Here is a 19,133-nt window from a genome sequence, read left to right as displayed (position 1 = left end):
AACGAGATTGGAGTCTATCCATGCTATTATAAAAATTATTACTCGGCTCCTTTTTTTAGTTGACTTCGCTTCTCCAGTAACTCCCTGTCTTATCGTTATCTGGATAGTACTAAGTGTGTGCAATATTGTACAAGGGGTGCACAGATTTTTGCTTTCAAGGAGGGTCACAATGAATAGATTTTTTATATCTTAGTTAATTTCTTTATCCTAAACATATTCTTTCTTTCAAGCAGCTGAATCACACCTGTCCTTAGAGTCATCTCAGCAATACTTAAAGAGCAGTTACTTCGTGTTTCAGAAATGGCTGTACCAGTTTACTACCCTGTAGCTGTTTTTCTGTAGCTGACATCCCTACAGTGTCTTTTTTCCCCTCAGCTGACCACAGACCATGCTACAGAAGTGAAACAGGGCTTCCTAGGCTGCTACTGGAGGCTAAACTTCACAGTGCTTTTTTCACGTACAATCATTTGTTTGAGTATACAACAACACATTTCTAGTTCCACATTACTCTTTAGTGTTTATCTAAAGAAAATAAAAAAGTTTGTTTGATATGTATTTTTTCAAATTTTCTTTGTGATAAGTTACATAATTTTTAATGTTTTCTACTCTACTCCTGCAAGTTAAACTGTTTCTTTGTTAGATCAGCTAATAGAAAGCTGCATGACAGCAATGATGGCTTAAGAAGTGCACTTGAAAACAGTTTCAGCAAGTACAACAGATCATTGGTATGTATTTATAATTTTGTTATGTTGTACTGGAAGATTTAAGAATTAACACACCAAATGCAAATTTGTTTGTACTTCAGTGGGTACTCAGGAAATTGAGTTTTATTTGGGGGACTCATTCTGGGAATACACTTGTGTAGTTGCATTTTGTTGGATTTTACTTATGTTTTGTGAAATAATGGAGTTTTGTTAGATCACAACTACTTTCTACGGTGCTTTGAAAAGTAGTGATTTTTTTAATATGCTATGGCCAAATGTATCTGATGAGGTGAATAATTCAGCAGTTTCTCTTGCACTAAAGGGAATATGTTTGTATTGTGTATATGGGAATGCTTTACCACTGAAAACACACTTTTTAAGAAACCCGCTTTCTTTTAGTAGCAAGGTCTTAACCTAATTTGAACTTTTGTCCAGGCAACTCACTGGGAAAATGAATAGCAGGGACTGCTGATAATAGGGACCTTAGTCAGACCCTTTTGTGCTATCACAACTCTATGGGGATCTGTTGTAACAGACGTAACCTGGCATCCTCCAACCCAGAGAAAGGAAGGCTTGAAAGTTACAAAAAATCTGCTCTACACTGCCATTTTGCAATATTGGGAAACCTGTTAAACTCCAAAACTAATGATTGGGCAAGCCCTTACATCATCAGGAAAGCAACTAACTGTTTTAGAAAGATGGGGCCAGAATAATGGGCCCACAGAGACAATACTGGCCAGGAAGGAGGAAAATAGGGGTCATTGCCTGTTTCCAGCATACCATACCTATGAACGTGAGTGCCTTTTGCTGATACAGGCTACCAGAGATTCACTGCAGTGCAACAAGAGATACCATTTCCTTCTGCCATGCCCTGAAACGTAAGGGCGGCGGATTACAGAGAAGACAGAGGATGTTGTTCCCAGTGAATAAACGTGTAGAGGGACAGCAGAATGTACAAAACACTCTGTCACGTGCTATCGGTTGAGATCTCTCCTTCTCTCCACTGTCTCACTCAAGAACCAGGAGGTATCTCTACAGAAACTAGCTCAGACAGTGACATTTCTCTTTTCACTTTAGTAGTCAACGTGACATTTTTTTAAATGTTACTTTTCAAAGTTTAGCATTTCAGTGTCTTCAGGTGTAGTCAATGAAATAATTATCTTGGAATTTCTGTTGTCTTTTGTGGTTGAGTATGACTAGCAGGTTCAATATTAAGGCAACAGTGGAGCTTTATGTAAGCTTTACATAAAAGCTTTATGTAATGGGCCTTTTGACATCCAGTCCTATATAAAGGATGAGGTTTAATTAAAAATAAGTAGTTGAATATATGTGAAAATACACAATAGTAATTTTGATGCTGCACACTTTTTTTCATGACAAATCTAGATGCTTTCATCAAACTTATTATGCATTTGTTATGTATCTGTCACAGCGGTTAGCAAACACCTCACCAGGAAGTACCATTTCTAGAAGCAGTCCTAAATTTAATGGTGGACAGTCTCCTCTAAACCCACGGTATGACAGGTAAGCCAGGTTTGCTTTTATTAAGTTCAAGAAGACTAAGGCATCACGCTTGTCTTAGAAGAGCAAATATTGTCAAATAACAGAGAGAATAGTTCTGTCTGATTCAGAAGGAATGTGTGACCATAGCATATGATCCCAAAGTATACTGAAGTCAATAGGAATCTTTTCAATGACTTCAGAAAGCTCAGAAAAACTGTTTTCAGTGCAAATCATGAACTTATGGAGAGTTCAGACAGGCTGTTGTTTGGTCTTGTACTGTTTTGATTCTAGTTTGATTCTCAATCTCCCCTCCTTGTCTCCAAGAAACTATAAAAATCTACTGAGGACCTCTGTTAGCTAACTTACTCAGTACTTTGGAAGTAAAACATTTTTGGTCATATCTTCAGCCTGTATATCTGGTTTTCCTGTGTAATAATTATTCCAAAGGTATGTGGGCCTAATTCTTCAAAAGAATAAACATCCTTATCTCACACTGACATGCAAGAGTAGTGAATGCACTTGGATATTAATGGGGTAAGAGCCACAGAGAACAGTGTTATCTAAATGCAAATATCAAATGGTCAGAGCTATTTTGGTTTTGTAATTACTGGATGCAGGTCATTGATCAGAGCTTCCTCAGATCATTGCAGAGACTCTCACTGAAGTCACTGGGCATTGGATCCAACCTCAAGTGCTATAGATCATGCTATGTTTTCAGACTTTTTTTTCTTAAACAGCTGGAACTGCCAGCAAAAATGTGTGTCCTTACTCAGTTGATAGATTGTTTTGTCTTATTTTTCTTTCAGTGGTACTTCAACCTCTAGCAAGATCTCTGTTAGAGTTCTTAGTAGTCTGTTCTACATTTTGCCAGACACATGAATATCTTTGGTAGGGATTAAGTTGGCTTCTGCTTCATACTAATAATATCCCATTCATTCAGTAGTGTTACTCGTATTCCGCTGTCTCCATGTGAGATGTGTTTGCTGGCTGTAAAGTTTTGCTTGTCACAAACTGATTCCTTCTGCTGAATGCAGATAAAACCAATTCCTCTCTGTCCCTTCTGTTGGGCCCTCTGCAACTTTTGAGAGGCATCCACTACTAAGTTGCATATTACATTAAGTAATTTTCTGAAGGGATAACTAAAACCTCTCTGGAGGCTTAGTGATGTCCTTTTCTATGAATATTTATTAGTACCTGCCACAGGGCTCAATCCTTGCATTCCCACAAAAGTGAGAAATGCAAGCTACTTTACAAGAAAGTTTATGTGGTAGGAATAAAACTTATTCCTAACAGGTGTGACTTAGTAGTATTGAAAGACAGAAAAAGATATGAATGTCCCAAAACCTGCTCTTATGCAGTACCTTGTCTCCTGACATCAGATCAGCATTAAGAGATACTGATTTGCATTCTAACATGTTTTAAGCAATTTACATTAGTAGGTATACTTTTTATTTTTTTAGCTGTATCATACATCTTGGTCTAAGTTGCTTTAAGCACATATGAAATTCCCAGCATTGAATTCATGCTTCAGTAGGGTTGAAAATTGACTAGTTAAGACCTTTATTTCAGGGAATGCCTGACAAGCTTACCTTTGTTATAGCATGCACCTTTCCTCTGTATTTAAGTGATTTGATATAGGCTAGTAGGTGCATGAATACAAATAGCATGGATGCTGTTATATTCCACAGCAAAGATCACACTCATTCATGTGATTATTCATTAGCCTGAAAGGATGTAAATTAGATGGTTCTGGATGTTGTTGCATGGGACAGTGATGCCTCTGTCACCCATATTTGGCCACTTGAAGGGAGGAATTATGTTCAGCTCAGTAACAGCTTCATAATTTGGTGATTCTCCCCAGTGTCCTCTTCTGTGGTGTGCCATTGCACTGGGAGCTCCCAGCCCCTCTGGCAGCAAACTGTCTGTACAAGGATTGATGCTGACCTTGTTTGTTGTAGCAGTTTAGTGCTTGACGTCCATTCCCACTACAACAGAGCCAAGCTGGTTCTCTCTTCAATGTGACTTGAACACCTTTTCTACCTCACTTTAATTTGTGCCTGTCCCTGTCTTGCTGCAGGAACACTATAATGATTTTAGCTTTAGTAAACTTTTTTAAAAGACAGATTCTTTTAAGATTCACTCTATTAATCTTTCTTTTCTGTAGTTTTGTTTACATAAGTAAAAACTAAATTGCTTTTTCTGTAAGCCATACTGTCATTGTTGCATCCATTTAAGTATTTTTATATATTACAGCATCCAGAATGAAAAAAAAAAAAGAAAAGGCCTTTGAAGGAAGGGTGAGGGGAAAGAAAGACTTTCTCGTAAAACCTTAAGTTTTGCATAGCCTAACAAACTGTAAGAAAACACGTTTCAGTGACTTCTTCCACCATTACTCATCTCCTGAACTCGGTTACCCCCTTTTCTATATTTATAGCTGTTACTTATTGGCTTGTGTGCCTCTGTGAGCAAATGCATTCAGTTAAATTAGATACAGAATTTAAAGGTCATTTTATGTGTCTTAGAATAGGCCAAAATTAGCTAAACCATCAGCTATCATTTTCTGCCTTTGATGTCTTCATAGTACGTAATTTTCTGAATCTTTTTTAAACAATTATTTTTTCTGTGTATGAATAAATAGACATTCTCACTGAGACTCGGGAAGTCATCATCAATAACATAGATTATATAATTTAATCTAAGCCTCCTAAGAGATATGACTGAAAAATAAATTATTTGGAAAGGCAAAATAGGCATTGACATATGTCTTAAAATGTATAGTTATCATTCCTCAGTATTGGCTATTCCAGAATGGCTCAGATTTTGTTGGGAAAAACAATTGTGGAATAATTCTTCCTCCCCCCCCCCAATATTTTCTTATTAGATCATCTCATTCTTCTTGTGTGGATGAAGATTATGATTCTTTAGCCCTTTGTGATCCTATGCAAAGGATAAACTGTGAAGTTGACAGCTTACCTGAGAGCTGTTTTGACAGTGGTTTGTCTACCCTGAGAGATTCAAATGAGTATGATTCAGAAGTGGAATACAGGCATCAAAGGATTTTTCAAAGGTCACAGTGTATGCAAGAAAGCTTTGGTGGTGATGCTTCTGATACAGATGTAAGTGCCAGACTTACTCCTCCTTGAGAAAGACTTTGGTTGGAGACAAAATTAGTTTCCTGTTTTTAAAATGAAATGAATCTTTGCCCATAGGCCAGTTAAAACTAAGTATTTGGGTTATATGTGTTTAAATAAGATTAGTGACAATTTTTTGGAGAATGCTTAAATAGTTACTCCTCTTTTAACTAAAGTGTTTGTTTTGACATTTTTGATAGATTTTTGAGGTAATAACTTCATTTTTTAAGTACTCATGGTTTTTGAAGGTTGTTAAACAGCATGCAGACAGGAGGCCATTTTCTAATGATTAAAAAGCAGGTACTACAGAAGTAAAATAGGTTTCTGTTCACTTGCTCTTACTGTGCTGTGATAGTGGATGACAAAATCACATATATGAGAAAAAGAATACTGTTAATGCATACATTGATTTACACAGTAAGTCTCAGGGAATGTAGAAATGTAGGAAGGTGTTATTGTATCCATTTTATTGTTAGTAAAATGGCGATCTTTACTGATGACTACATAGCAAGAGTAGTATCAAGAACAGCAGAACAGGGATTTTTTTAGAGCAGATCCTTTACTGTGCATTTAGTAGAGACATTTAATCTCTGCAGCTGAAAATGCTATGAATTCTGCTGATTACAGCTATGCTGTATTTAATTTAGCTTGAGTAGTAATAGCATAGAGAGTAATGTCTTGTAGGGAAATTCTTAATTTTTGTCAAATAAACTTTGAAATAAAGTATTTGTTTATTGTAGTTATTTTTAAGCTGAAATTTTCCATATGGAAATTAATTTACTCTATCTAGAAACTGTACTGAAAGCACGTATGCCAAAGAGCAAACATGTTTAAGGACAAAATGTAGGCTATAGTAAACAGCAAATGTGAATAAGAACAGAATAATCACAGTATTTCAACTAGAATTGCACAGCTTGCTCTGGTCATTTATATCTGTTTAATCCAAACTGTTAAAACAAATGTTTTAATCAGTCTTAGCTGTGCCTTTACAAAAAAGCATACTTTTCTCACTGGAGCTAACACACTAGCTTGTACTTTCAGGTTCCAGAGATCAGGGATGAAGAAGCATACAGTCCTGATAACAGCAGTACAGTATTAGACTGGAAGCCCTCACGACCAGTAAGTCGAAGCAGCTCAATTGCTTCAACAAGGAAATACATATCTGCTCTCTCCCCTCAGGTAACCAGTTCTTTAGGGAAAAAAAAAAGTGTGATATAGAGAAAATTTTTATATGAGTTGAAATAGACGGGTTCTTTTTATTTTCAGGCAGATGCAACCGAATGTACTCTGAAATACCCCAGTTCAGAGAAGGCTTACAAGATTGTTCTTGCTGGAGACGCAGCAGTGGGAAAATCCAGTTTTCTTACGAGACTTTGCAAGAATGAATTTCGAGGCAATACCAGTGCAACCCTGGGTATAGTTGTTGTTCTTCTTAAAATACTAAAGTGAATTTCATTGCTGTTCTGCAGAAGTGGGTGAAAAGATTACCCTCTGATTGCTTGCCAGATTTTCCTGAATATGCACACACAGTTTCTTAGGCTGTGAGATCTAATTGAGTACTAAAGCTTAGAAGTGCCTTAGTGCTGTATGGAGTGGATAATAGGGTACTGCTCTAATTTAGTTTCTCTTTGCAAAGCACAAAGCCTGTTCCTGAACAACACAAAACACCAGAAAAGGGAGTTTCAGTGTTATGAACTTAGAATGTGTGTATGATCCTTTTCACATTTTTCACTGCTTTCTTGTCTTCTCAGCTCTTTCTTCTTTCCTTAGTATTACATACTATCCTTTGATGTCTTTCATACTATTTTTTGTCTCCATTTCTTCAAAGTGTTATTGAAGCTTTGGTTTAAATGCAGCTGGAGGGATTTCTGACTGACTCGTTGTGTATATTATTATAGCTGTCAGCTAACAAACTTGTCTTACTGATTCCAAAGGCTGAATTTTTGTCTTCCAATCAAATCATAGTTATGTATTATTTTTATTGGCTCTGAGTCAGGATTTTTGTTCTAATTTATCTTTTTCCTCCTTGGCATTTGAAATAAAGTCCGTTTTATAAAACATTTTCTCTTCTTCCATACAACTATTTAGCAAAGTAAAGCAGGGAGAGATCTTCTTGTTTGCTGGTCATAATGCCAAATTTGTATCAATGCTTCTGGAAAAATGTGTGTGTAAGATATTTCTTTAAATATTTTTCTAAAGACATATTAAATACGTTCAGGGAATTATTGCAGTTCAAGGCTAAGTGAATGACTGAAATCTCATAATCTATTAAAAGAGATGAATTTTGAAATAACTGTTGTGTATGGCACATAACTTTTCATTTTCTGTGGGGTTTTTAAGGTTACTGATTTTTTTATTAGACTATACACATTATTCTTTCCAGGTGTGGATTTTCAAATGAAAAGACTAATTGTTGATGGAGAACCTACAGTGCTACAACTTTGGGACACAGCTGGGCAGGAGAGGTTAGTGATTCTCTGCACTTACATAATTTCAATTGTTTTGTTTCTAAAAGATGTTTACCTTTTTTCATCTAAGTGAAAAAAATTCCACTAAGTATTATGTGACCCTATAGTAAGTCATTATGGCCATATGTAAATGTCTGTAAACAGATGTGATTTTGCCCTGCTGAGACCCCAAGACAGGTGGAATGTTTATTTGTTAGCTTTGGTGATGCCTGAGGTAATCTTTTCTCTCTGTAGAGAGAAATAGTTGAGGTTCACCACAGCATTAATTAATTAAATCCCTATGTCCCTCTCTTGCAATACAAAAAGATGGAGTAGATGTACATTGTTTCTTCCATTTTTAGTCTTTAGCTTTCTTTGTCCTTACAGACCTGTATTTCTGAGCAGGCTTTATCTTAGAGATTCCCTTCCCTTCACCCTCCTCTCCTCTTCTTTCCTGGGAAGCCCTGATCCTGATTTGCATTGTATTTAGTGTATGAATACTTCTTCCCAAAGACTTTGAAGACCTATTGCAAAATTGTACAGATTGCTGAATGTACATCCAAGGTTCTTCAAGTTATTGTGTAGAGTTTCCTCAAAATCCTATGACATCCTTACTTGAGAGCCATTACTTCTTTACTGACAGCTTTTGGGGCTTATTAGGAGGTTAATCTAACACCTTGGAAGTCAGTTCAGTTTAATCTGTTCATTGACCAAGATTTGTACTGGGCTATACGTGTTTACTTTTGCCTGAATGAGTGATTATGTGAAGTAGGTAGTCAAAGGCCCAATCATTCTCCTCCCACATAATAAATCTGTGAAGAATATTTAATATATAATGTAAATACCTGGTTGCTGTAGAGTTGTTAAGTAGATTGTGTTATGTTAATGGCAAAGATGACTGTAACTGATGAATTCATTCCTGGGAAAAATGTATTGGTTTTATATTTTTTCAAATGTAGCAGAGTAACCCACTGAATTAATGAAGTTATATGTAAGTGAAAAAGCCTTGCCACCTAATCAAAAGTCCAGTGCAAAGCAGATTATTTGTAATAGATACTCTGTAGATTGTTTTGATACAAAAAATGTTGGTTGCTTTTAGGACAGAATCCTGTGGATCCTTATGGAGCATTTGTAGGCCTGCACCAGCAGTTTTCAAGAACTACTTATGAAAGAACCTATGAGAAAACTCATCTTGTAATGTGGAGGGAATCTTACTCAGTAGTGCAATAAAGTAATGCTGTGTTCTTAATTACGTTAAATTGAATTCTTTTTTGATAATGTGGCCTTATGCAAATCTTTTTTTTATGAAAGATTCAGAAGTATTGCTAAATCGTACTTCAGAAGAGCAGATGGTGTATTACTGCTATATGACGTAACATGTGAAAAAAGCTTTCTTAATGTGCGAGAATGGGTGGATATGATCGAGGTAAGACCCTTAAGTATATACAACTTACAAACTATGTTTCACTGCATTGTTAACCTTATTATTTATAAAATTTGCTTTTCTGTATATTGGAACTAGCCAGACTGCAGTCTCATAGAAGTAAAAGCTACATGGAAGTCCTAAATGTAGCCTGATGTATTTAGTTAGTGTTAAAGCTGATACCTCATTTTGTATAAAAGGGTATCACATAATCACACTCTTCCCATTCACTTACTTTTGAAATGAACATGAAAGCCCATTTCAGATACTCTCTTGTGGATGGCTTGAGTATTCCTTGAAGTCTTTGCATTTTAAACAAATTTTTAAAATGTTAGATTCTGTAAATTAGCTATAGTTCAAGTGAATTTTCAGTATTTCTTTCTACTATTACTTCTTGTTTATTTATTTGAATACAAATTTGCATTTAATGAAAAGGTTTTTCTGTCGTACCAGAGATGTTTAGTAGGAGGGAAAGTGATAAGCAAAATCTTTAATTCATCTTCTGAAATTTCTTTTCTTTTAATCATGGTATAGGAGTTGGTCACTTTTCCCATAGTAATTTTGTCATATAGCATTTGGATACAGTAACTGTTTCCATTAGGTTTATTTAACACATGAAATTCCTTGTTGCAAAACAGGGCTTATGGGAATGGAAGCACATCTTTGCAGGCTGATGTTTAAGCTGGCTGCTTAAGTATCGGCTAGCTCATGAAAAGTTCTCAGCATGACTTTCATAATTTGTCATTTTTTGTGATAGTGCACAAGTCTTTTTTCTGTGGGAAGGAAATCAGTATGACATGATGATCCTAGTTACTTTTTGTACTCTGAGTGTTCTAGCAATAAGGAAATAAAATCCTCTTTACAGGATGCAACTCATGAGAATATTCCAATTATGATGGTGGGAAACAAAGCAGATCTCCGTCAAGCTGTTACAGAACAAGGGCAAAAATGTGTGCCTATAAACTATGGAGAAAAGCTGGCTATGGTAAGGTCCAAGTCTACCTCTTTAGAATAAAATGGTTTTAAGAACTTTAATCTGAAAACCATGTGAGAAACTAGTAAACAAAAGTAATTTTCTGATCATTTGTTCAAATCTAGTAATTAGGATTCATGGATGCTTTTCATGAAAACGATCCTGTTTTAATGGTGTTTGCTGGGCTAAATCACATCTCAGTGTTCACTGAGCTGAACTGCATTATTGTCTGGGAGGGTCTTCTTAGTGTTTATGGTGAACAAGTGGATGGACTAGGAGCCTGAGTTTTTCTGCTGCCAAAGAGAAATTGCCAGTGCAAATATGAAGCACGCTAGTGAGCATATGAGGCTTTTCAGCTGGCTTGTGTCTGTCCAGCTTTTGAGTGGAATATTTTCATCTTCAAGAGACTATATTGTATTCCTGCCATGTCTGCAGAAGGAAATAAGGAAGTCTCTGCTATAAACAGAAGCGTGGACAAGTTTTTTGCATGTATTTATATGGGGGTTAAGAGATGGACATATCCCATATTTTGCAGAAAAAATATAGAATCTTTAGAGTCTTGAGTTGCTGAGTGCTTGTGCAATTGATTGATTATACTGGGGCAGGTATCATGTCTGTTACTTATGGAATTATATTTCTGGTTAACCTAGAATACCGGATGCTGTAGTTTACGAGTAGCTAACAAGCTGGATTCAGTAACTTGTCCTAGCAACTCTCTTCCTATTTTGCAGTCTTGTGAAAAAGAAGATTGAGTTTGGACATTAAGCCTACGATGTGTTTTTTATTCAGTTTTTAAATTCAGAATATACTGAATATAAAAAAGATACAATTAAAAAGCTATTACTGTTTTTTTTGCAGTAGTAAAGTGAATATATTGGAGAATGAAGAGTACCAGAAGAAATCCTGTTCATTTAAATGTGTGTCATCTTTCTTTGTGTTATTGAGGAAACCATTTGTAATTGAATATACATATTCACATGGGAACCATTTCAGATTAGTTGGGTTAACGTTTTGTTTTTACTCACAGACTTATAATGCGCTATTCTGTGAAACAAGTGCTAAAGACGGATCTAATATTGTAGAAGCAGTTCTTCATCTTGCTCGGTAGGTACCCATGTTTCTATTTTCGAATAAACACATCTGAGTATATTTTATAAAAAGGACATTATGTGTGAATATACATACAAAGACATACATGTGCATTTAAAATTGTACCAACATCAAATTCAACAAACAAAATTTAAAAAACAATACCATGTTAAATCTTTATAGATAAATGCAAGTGAGGATATGTTCTCAGTTTAATCAAGTAACCTTTTTTGCTTGCAAATGTTACAAAGCTGTCTCAATAATTAATATTTAAATTAGACCTCAGTTATGGAGCTCACAATTTTAAAACCTGTTTGGTGAATGAATTACATTTTTTAATGGTATGTGGATTTACTGTCTTAATTCTTTCTTAAATTAATTTCAAATGCGTGTAATTCTATGTATAATTAATTCTTGATTCTTTCACGTATATTAGTATATATTCAGTTTTATTACTGACCATTCTAATCCCACATATTTTCTTTGATGTCCCTTTCTCTAAATTATTTAAAAGGTAGAAATTCTGATTATATCCATTTAGCAACCTGGTATTTCTGTGATAATGTGTGAGCCAGACATTACATTTCTACTACCTTTCCAAACCATTCTTGGTTACAATATAATTTTGAAGGGCTGGCGGTACGTAATGAATCCTCAGCCTCTGATTTTTCAGTTTAATACATGGAGTTCAAGGCCAGAATTACAAACCATATTCATGTGATTTTTGCAGCAGTGTAATTCAATAATCAAACTTTTTGACATTTGGTCAGTATTTGGTTATTCATTGTTAAAATACTACTGATTAACATGGCTTGAATACAAAATACTGGCTTTCTAGAGAGGATCATTGTATCTTCACGTGGCACTTTCAAGAGCATGCGTATTTCCAGGAAAATGCATCCGTCCGAGATGCAGCAAGAACGTAGGCATTTATTTGTCTGTCAGTGTCAACGTGAAGTTAATTGCTGCTTTGTTAAATGACTCATTTCCAAGAACCTGACCATGAATGCAGTAGTGGATTATGAAATTAGAGAACATACATAGCACAGTTATATAACATTAATCACGGTTGGAAAATAATGTTTAAACGTGATAACTTTGTTTAACTGTTTCAAGGATAAAAAAATGTTTTGGCAGTTGGAGCCTCTCTTTTCAGAATCTCAAAAAAACCCCCCAAATTGGTATTTTTCTTCACAAGGTTCATTGGTCCTCAAATGGTCTAGACATTATCCAGAACCTTGGTCTGGAACGGTTGGCTGCAATTTCTCTACTCAATTCTTAGTAATTTCTATTCTTTGAAAGAAGCATTTCATTTTGAAATAAACATTTCTAAATGAACATTTCATTACACTGAATAATAGTGTTCTGAGAGGAACTTCATGAATTTATTCTACTAATATAAGGAGGACTTATATATATATATGTAAAAAAGGAAGAAATTTTAGAGCTGGCTTTTCACATTCTAGGGGGCCCACAGTAAGAATACGGATCAATAATCACTCATACATACACAACTTTAAAATCTGCATTTATAATAAAACATCCAACAATGTGCGCTTTTCCTCTGAGGGTAAATTTATACTTGAAATTGCAGTTATTTAGTTTTATGCTTTCAGCTATAGCATATTCTGTTTCTATGGTAATATACTGAAGCAAACAAATTAAAGGAAAATGCTCAAAAGAAAAGGAAAGGGAAAACAACATTGTGGAGTTATTACATATCAGAAATTATTATATTTCTATCACAAACTATGATTTGTATAGAAATATTGATACAATTCCCAAATTGGAAACTTATGAGACATGTTGATTCAGTGCTCTAAAACCCATAGTTTTAACCATGCAGTAGATGATGGTGAGCTCTGTAAGATATACTGGGAGAGATGGAACAGTGAACATGAATAGAAATATATTAATTGAGTGAATTTTTTTGTTTGTTTGGTTGGTTTTTTTACAGCGAAGTGCGAAAACGAAGTGACAATCAAGACGATACGAGGTCAGTAACCAGCCTGGCTGGGACACCTGTCAAAAAATCAGCACTCACGAAAAACTGTTGCAATGTTTAAGTGACAGATACTTTTCCTGACCTAAGTAACTTGTATATTTTTTAAAAAAATGAAGGATTTCAATAATGTATTCTTTTTATTGTGGATTTATACATTTGTGTATTTAGAAATAGCACATCATGGTAAAAATCCAGACTCTACTTTCTGCTCATGCATATTTGTGCACTTGCTTTGCCCCATAGGCTCTGGCTTCACTTTTCTTAAGTAATATAAGTCAGTGAAGTGAGCTCAGAATCAATGCCACAGTAGCCACTGCATACAATGTTGTAATATATATTATCTTCTTTACCTGCCTGTTTCAGTATGGGCTCAATATTTCTTACATACACAACATGATAATATCATATATCACTCATAGGAAAAGAAAAAATTACAGCTTCAGTTAATTTAATCTCTTTTTGCTCATGTCTGCTTATCTAGTTTTTTGAAGGCCTTAAGTTATATGTTGATGAAACATTTCCCAAGAAAACCCCAAACCATTGAAAGGTTGCTTGGATCCAGGTAAACCCTAAGTTCAGGGCATGAAGCAGGATGGTTTCTGTCTGGTGAAGACAGTGGCAGGTGCGTGGGATTCTGGTGTAATTTTGCAAGAGTTGGTGAGTTAGAATTTATTTAATTTTGGGAGTTGGTGTTTGATTCAGAACTGAGAAGTAGACTTTACATCTGATCCTACACAGCTCAGAAGTGAAAGGAACATTGCATGGACCATTACCGTTCAAAATTCCAGAGCGACTATAATACCTGTGATATGTAGGATTACTGAGATGAATTAATGATCCAGTACCTGCCTGTTTGTTTAGACTAGATCATTATTAGTATTACAGAGAGAGATGGGTTGTAATTTTTCCTTGTTTTTCAAATGTCTTCCATTCAGACACTAATTGAGGGATTGTAATAGTACAGAGGAGTCTGTTTTAATGTATATTCTTTATGCATTTTTCAAGTTTTAAACCTGCAGGTGAAAGAATTGCTGCATGCACAAGCATCTGTATAAACTGTTCATTAAAAGAAGTCCCTGAAATGAACAGGAGCCACTTACCTTAATGAGAATTCCTTTGCCTGATATTGTGAAAATTCTGAGAAACTCACCAGTGGGTGGTAGCTTTAGGTGTCAGCATCTCTAAAAACTGAGTTCTTATTGCTTGTAATAGTTCCCAGCAGTCCCACAGTGTAGTAAAAATTGTAGGTATTTCTACACTTAACAATCGTGATCCAATTCTTCTCAGCTTTCACTAATTTTGATGGGAATGGGATAGGGCCCCTTCAGAGCCAGCAAACCATTTCAGTCTTTTCTGTGTATATTAATAAAACATCTCCAGGCTGAAACCTAGCTCAGTAAGTCAACCTTGGATAAAGTTTTATGGATTGATTGGAAACCCATATGACTAGCAGCTGTTAGTGCATCGTATCAGCACTATATTTGAACACTGTATAGCCTGTGCTGTGTTATCAGTTTTATAAAATGTGGAGTTCTCAGAAACAGGAAGGTTCATCATTAAAAAAAAATACAGCTTTAAAGTAGGAAGAGCAGTGTTTTTAGTCATCCTTTCAAACCTCTAGATCAGAGCAGCTAATCCTCAGGTAACTATCTGAAAGCTTGTTCTTAACAAGACAGAGAAATCTAATGCCAGAAGGAATTAAGACATTTTATTTCACTGTATTGTACTTCAACCCTAGGAGAGAAAACATGTTTGGTGTTCTTTTAGAAGTACTAAGGGAATCTTCACAAACTACCTTACTCCACGCAGGAGACTTTAGGGTTGTAGCATCTTCCCACACAACAGTACAAGAGACTTATCTGGAGCAGGTGGTGGAGAATGAAGGAGATGCAGGTGTACCAGGAATATGCCTGGTCACATATATATTGTTTAATATTAACTATTAATAACGCATATGTATTGTTAAATATTAACTTGTTAATTATTTAAACAAGAAAATTACAGCTGTAATTAGCTTCTCTGAGGAGAAAACCCTGCTTAACTGAGCGCATTGATGAGGGCCTCTTCTGTGTTCTTTGTGGGTAAAAGCTTCTCTCTCTCCAAAGGAGTGAAATGGAAGTCGGTTTAATGTGGGTTGTACTTGCAGATAGTTCTTCCTGCAGCAGTCGGGAGGAGAGAGGGAGATGATCTAGCGCTTGGTTTCTGAAGTGTAAGCTTACAACTTGTAGGCATTTGCATTTTCTCAGGATGAGAAGGTCATGATTATAAGCTGTTACTTACATTCCAAAATATTGCTCCTTCAGTGTTATTAACTTCTGTTAACTTGTAGGGCTTAGACTGAGGCTCAGTGTTTTATGTGTGTCTCCTGAACCACAGTGTTTGACCAGCTCTGTGGTCTTGGACTGCAGTAAATGAGCTGAATATAGGTTTGCCTAAACCTTGTTGACACATGTGCATGAGCAAAACATTTTGGTTGGATACAGAGAATCACATAAAGTTGTTTGCAAGAGGGATTTCTGGAAGTGGTTTTGTCCAACCTCCCAGCACCCAAGCAGAGATGGACTGTTGCCAGCCCTAGATTAGGTTAGCTGTGGGTTTGGCTAGCCAGGCTGTGAAAATCCCCAAAGACAGAGATACGACCGCTGTTCTGGGCAACCTGTTCCTGTGCTTGCATTCCCCTTCTGCATAAAAATTTCTCTCCATGTCCAACCTCAGTTTCCCAAGTGGCTACAAATTTGTAGCCGTTTCCCCTCATTACATCATCTCCTGCTACCAAGAAGAGTTTGTCTGCGATCTTAGTAACTCTCCTTTCAATATCTGTATGCTATTAGATCCCTCCTTGGCCTTCTCTTCACCAGTATAGTAACATCATGAGGTATCTCTTGCAAATGCGGGTTCCACATCCCAGAGTTAGCAGCATGCGTGCATGTGCAGTAATTGCTTTCATATCTAAGATTCTTATCATACAGAGAGTGCCATGTGAATGTCCGTGTCTGTAGAGAGCCTGGTTGAAGGATATGAGTTCAGAGACCTGCCTTCACTCCTGTTTTTTTCTCTCTGCAGGACTGGGCCATTGATCTTTTGGGTACTTTGTTTTGTTTATTTTAATGACCAAAATCTCTCTTGTGTTATTTGGCCAAATTATATAAATAGAATCCTTTTTTTTAGCTCTGTATTTTATATGTGTCATGTAAATCAACTTTAATTTGAAACAGTGTTGTTTTTTTAGATAACATTCAAGGTTGGAAACTGTTAACAAAGTTTTACCTTGGATTAGTTTTATGATTAATGTCTAAATTACTAAATAAGCACTACCAAATGGGGATAGAGCTATAGCTCAGTTGGAACTGGTTTTAGAAATCCTATGATGATCAGCTCCATCAAGTCTGAATATTCACATAATACTATGTAGAATTCTTGTTAAAGCAAAAGAACTTGGGAAAAAAATTATTTAAATTTAGAAATTAAAGCATGTATTTATACATGGAAATAATGAACATATAAAGCTTTCTGTTGTTTTGCTTTGAAAGGTTACCTTGCCTTCTACCTAAAATGTAAAATGGCAAACATCAGCTTTATGCTCTGACATGGTTGCACTATTGTACTTTGAATGTTCTTGTGGTTTTGTTTAGTACATAAGAACTATTCACTTAATCGCACAAAATTATTTTTTTAGTTAGTGGATGTGTTCCCTTAATACATGTATTTATTTGTAAAGGAAAGGCCTTTCGTGTTTTTCCTCATGATGTGTAAATAAATTATTTTTATTCAGTTGACACGGAAGTATTATTTTATCCTGTATTGTTTTTGACCCTTTTTAATTGTGGCATAGTACCCATTTCTGAGGCAATTTCTGTGAGATGGTCTGAAAATGTTTTGATCACATAAGTTCTTGTAACCACTTTGTGCCTGTTAAGCATACATTAGTGGCTTAGTAAGACAAACTGCAGCTTCTTTTAATTGTTCTTAGAAGTACAGTTATGGCCTAACATGGTTTAAGTACTTTTCCCTGTAACTATTTTTGTATTGACTACAAAATCCTCTATTATTTTAGGAAAAATAAATTACAGTTTTAAATCTTTATAGCCTGTTAAAATGTATTCCAAGGAAAATATCTATGGTCCACTCCCTCAAGGAGCATCATGTAGATGTGCACGCATGCAGATCCCCAGTTAAGCTAATAGGTTCTGTGCTAGTGCAGGCAATCTGTTCATATATAGATCCTTTTAAAGAGGCTTTCTTTTTTCCCCAATCCACTGCTGTAAAACAATGCTAGTTAACTTTTTAGGGAGAGGATTTCAGTGAAAGATGGCTAATTCATAAACTAAAGGGAGATATTTATTTGTACAGTCAGGGCACTTTATATATTACAGAGAAACCTACTTACAAGATGTTTCTGACTGTATTAGGTAATTTAAAAAGTGGACCAATATCTCATGTGCAGTTCAAATGCCCTTTACCACTATCCCTGCCAGATTTGGTATAGCATGTAATGCTATCCCTCTGACCCTGTTCAGGCTACTTATGGATTGGAGAAACTTTTTACAGCACCAGTTATTTTAGTATTTCTCTGCCACTGTATTACTATCAGGCCTAATCCTTTCTTGTTGGTATCCTTAGGACTGGTAACATCAATATTCATAATTACTCTTTTTTTTTTTCACCTATCTTGTTTTGTGAGAAAACTCTTCTTATGGTAAAAGAAAATTTGACTCAGATATGTGGAATGTAGGTTCAAATGTGTTCATTTGTAAAAAGAAGTCCTTTTTCTACAATTACTGCTCTTTGAGTTATGGGTACAGATAGCTGGGTTTATAGGAAATTAGTCATTAGGTGGCTGAGTAACAAATAAACCCAAGCTGTGAAGGTTTCCCACTGAATATGAAGTGAAGTATTTAAAATAGAAGTGTATTTTCATACTAGTATGAGGAAGAAATTCAGTGCCAATTGCATGTGCCAACTTTTAATAAAAGTCTGTGTATTATATAAATAAGGCTCTAAATTGTGAAAACTTTTCAAACTTTAATTTATATACTGTTTACAAGTAAAACTGTGGTATTCATGCAGTTTGTTCCTCCTCAAAACTACAGATCACTGCATTCACTGTAATTTTGTACATATATATGTTTAAAAAGAACTATACATTTTCTGTATTACAAATTGCTATATAATAAAATATGCTTTGATAGCCATTTTTCTTCGGTGTATTTCCTTTTTGTCAGTGCTCATGAGCAGCAGTCCAGCATAGCATCTGTGACCTGTCAACTTAATGTCGTTAGGTTTCACCAGTTTCTGTGGCCAACAGCATACAAGATTGATGCAACCACTAGTATCTCTGGCTGCCTCAATGAGCAGTCATCAACTTGTATCTGAGCTGAGAGATGTTACTCACTGTAAGTCCCGAATAAGTCTTGAAATTACTCTGCTGTATCTGTTTACAGATGCCTTAGCCGCTCTGTCTCTAACCACCTAATATGTGATATTGGTAAAGTAAGAAAGAAAAGAAAAAAATAGCTGAAAGTAATAAGCCTATTGCAAATATGCTCTATATAGGGCTCTAGACCTCAAACAGAAAATACTTAGGGGTCCAAATGTCAAAGAAAAAACTGCCCCAAAACCCAAATTAAAAGCTGCTTCAGGTAAAACTGGCAACTTTAAAAGTTATCATAGAATCACAGAATCATTTAGGTGGGAAAAGACCCTTAAGATCATGGAGTCCAACCGTTAACCTAACACTACCAACTCCACCACTACACCATGTCCCTAAGCACCACATCTACACGTTCTACGAATACCTCCAGAGATGGTGAATAAACCACTTCCCTGGGTAGCCTGTTCCAATGCTTGACAACCCTTTC

At 35.7% G+C, this 19,133-nt stretch overlaps 1 protein-coding gene across 5 annotated transcripts in view; it reads left to right on the top strand.

Annotated features, from left to right (window-relative positions):
• RASEF (RAS and EF-hand domain containing) overlaps nucleotides 1–18,439 on the top strand; it is a 37,410-nt gene extending 18,971 nt beyond the window's left edge. Inside the window, exons 8-19 of one of the 5 annotated variants that reach the window (XR_012042225.1) lie at nucleotides 641–725; nucleotides 2,137–2,228; nucleotides 5,089–5,323; nucleotides 6,380–6,517; nucleotides 6,605–6,752; nucleotides 7,722–7,803; nucleotides 9,097–9,211; nucleotides 10,074–10,193; nucleotides 11,209–11,285; nucleotides 13,228–13,266; nucleotides 13,757–13,897; nucleotides 16,339–16,475. Coding sequence is in view for 4 of the 5 variants with exons in the window: in XM_072860022.1 (XP_072716123.1) it covers nucleotides 641–725; nucleotides 2,137–2,228; nucleotides 5,089–5,323; nucleotides 6,380–6,517; nucleotides 6,605–6,752; nucleotides 7,722–7,803; nucleotides 9,097–9,211; nucleotides 10,074–10,193; nucleotides 11,209–11,285; nucleotides 13,228–13,266; nucleotides 16,339–16,480 (1,273 nt within the window). In the remaining variant the exon portion in view is untranslated. Of the gene's footprint in view, nucleotides 1–640; nucleotides 726–2,136; nucleotides 2,229–5,088; nucleotides 5,324–6,379; nucleotides 6,518–6,604; nucleotides 6,753–7,721; nucleotides 7,804–8,884; nucleotides 9,028–9,096; nucleotides 9,212–10,073; nucleotides 10,194–11,208; nucleotides 11,286–13,227 lie in introns of those variants that run through there. The other 4 variants (XM_072860022.1, XM_072860023.1, XM_072860024.1 and 1 more) reach the window with 4 other exon arrangements.
• The last annotated feature ends 694 nt before the right edge of the window (nucleotides 18,440–19,133 follow it).

This window comes from Ciconia boyciana, chromosome 4 (assembly GCF_034638445.1).
Source record: "Ciconia boyciana chromosome 4, ASM3463844v1, whole genome shotgun sequence".
Classification (NCBI taxonomy): domain Eukaryota; kingdom Metazoa; phylum Chordata; class Aves; order Ciconiiformes; family Ciconiidae; genus Ciconia; species Ciconia boyciana.
The sequence above is the reverse complement of the archived record's forward strand: the minus strand, read 5'-3'. Positions and strand labels throughout refer to the sequence as shown.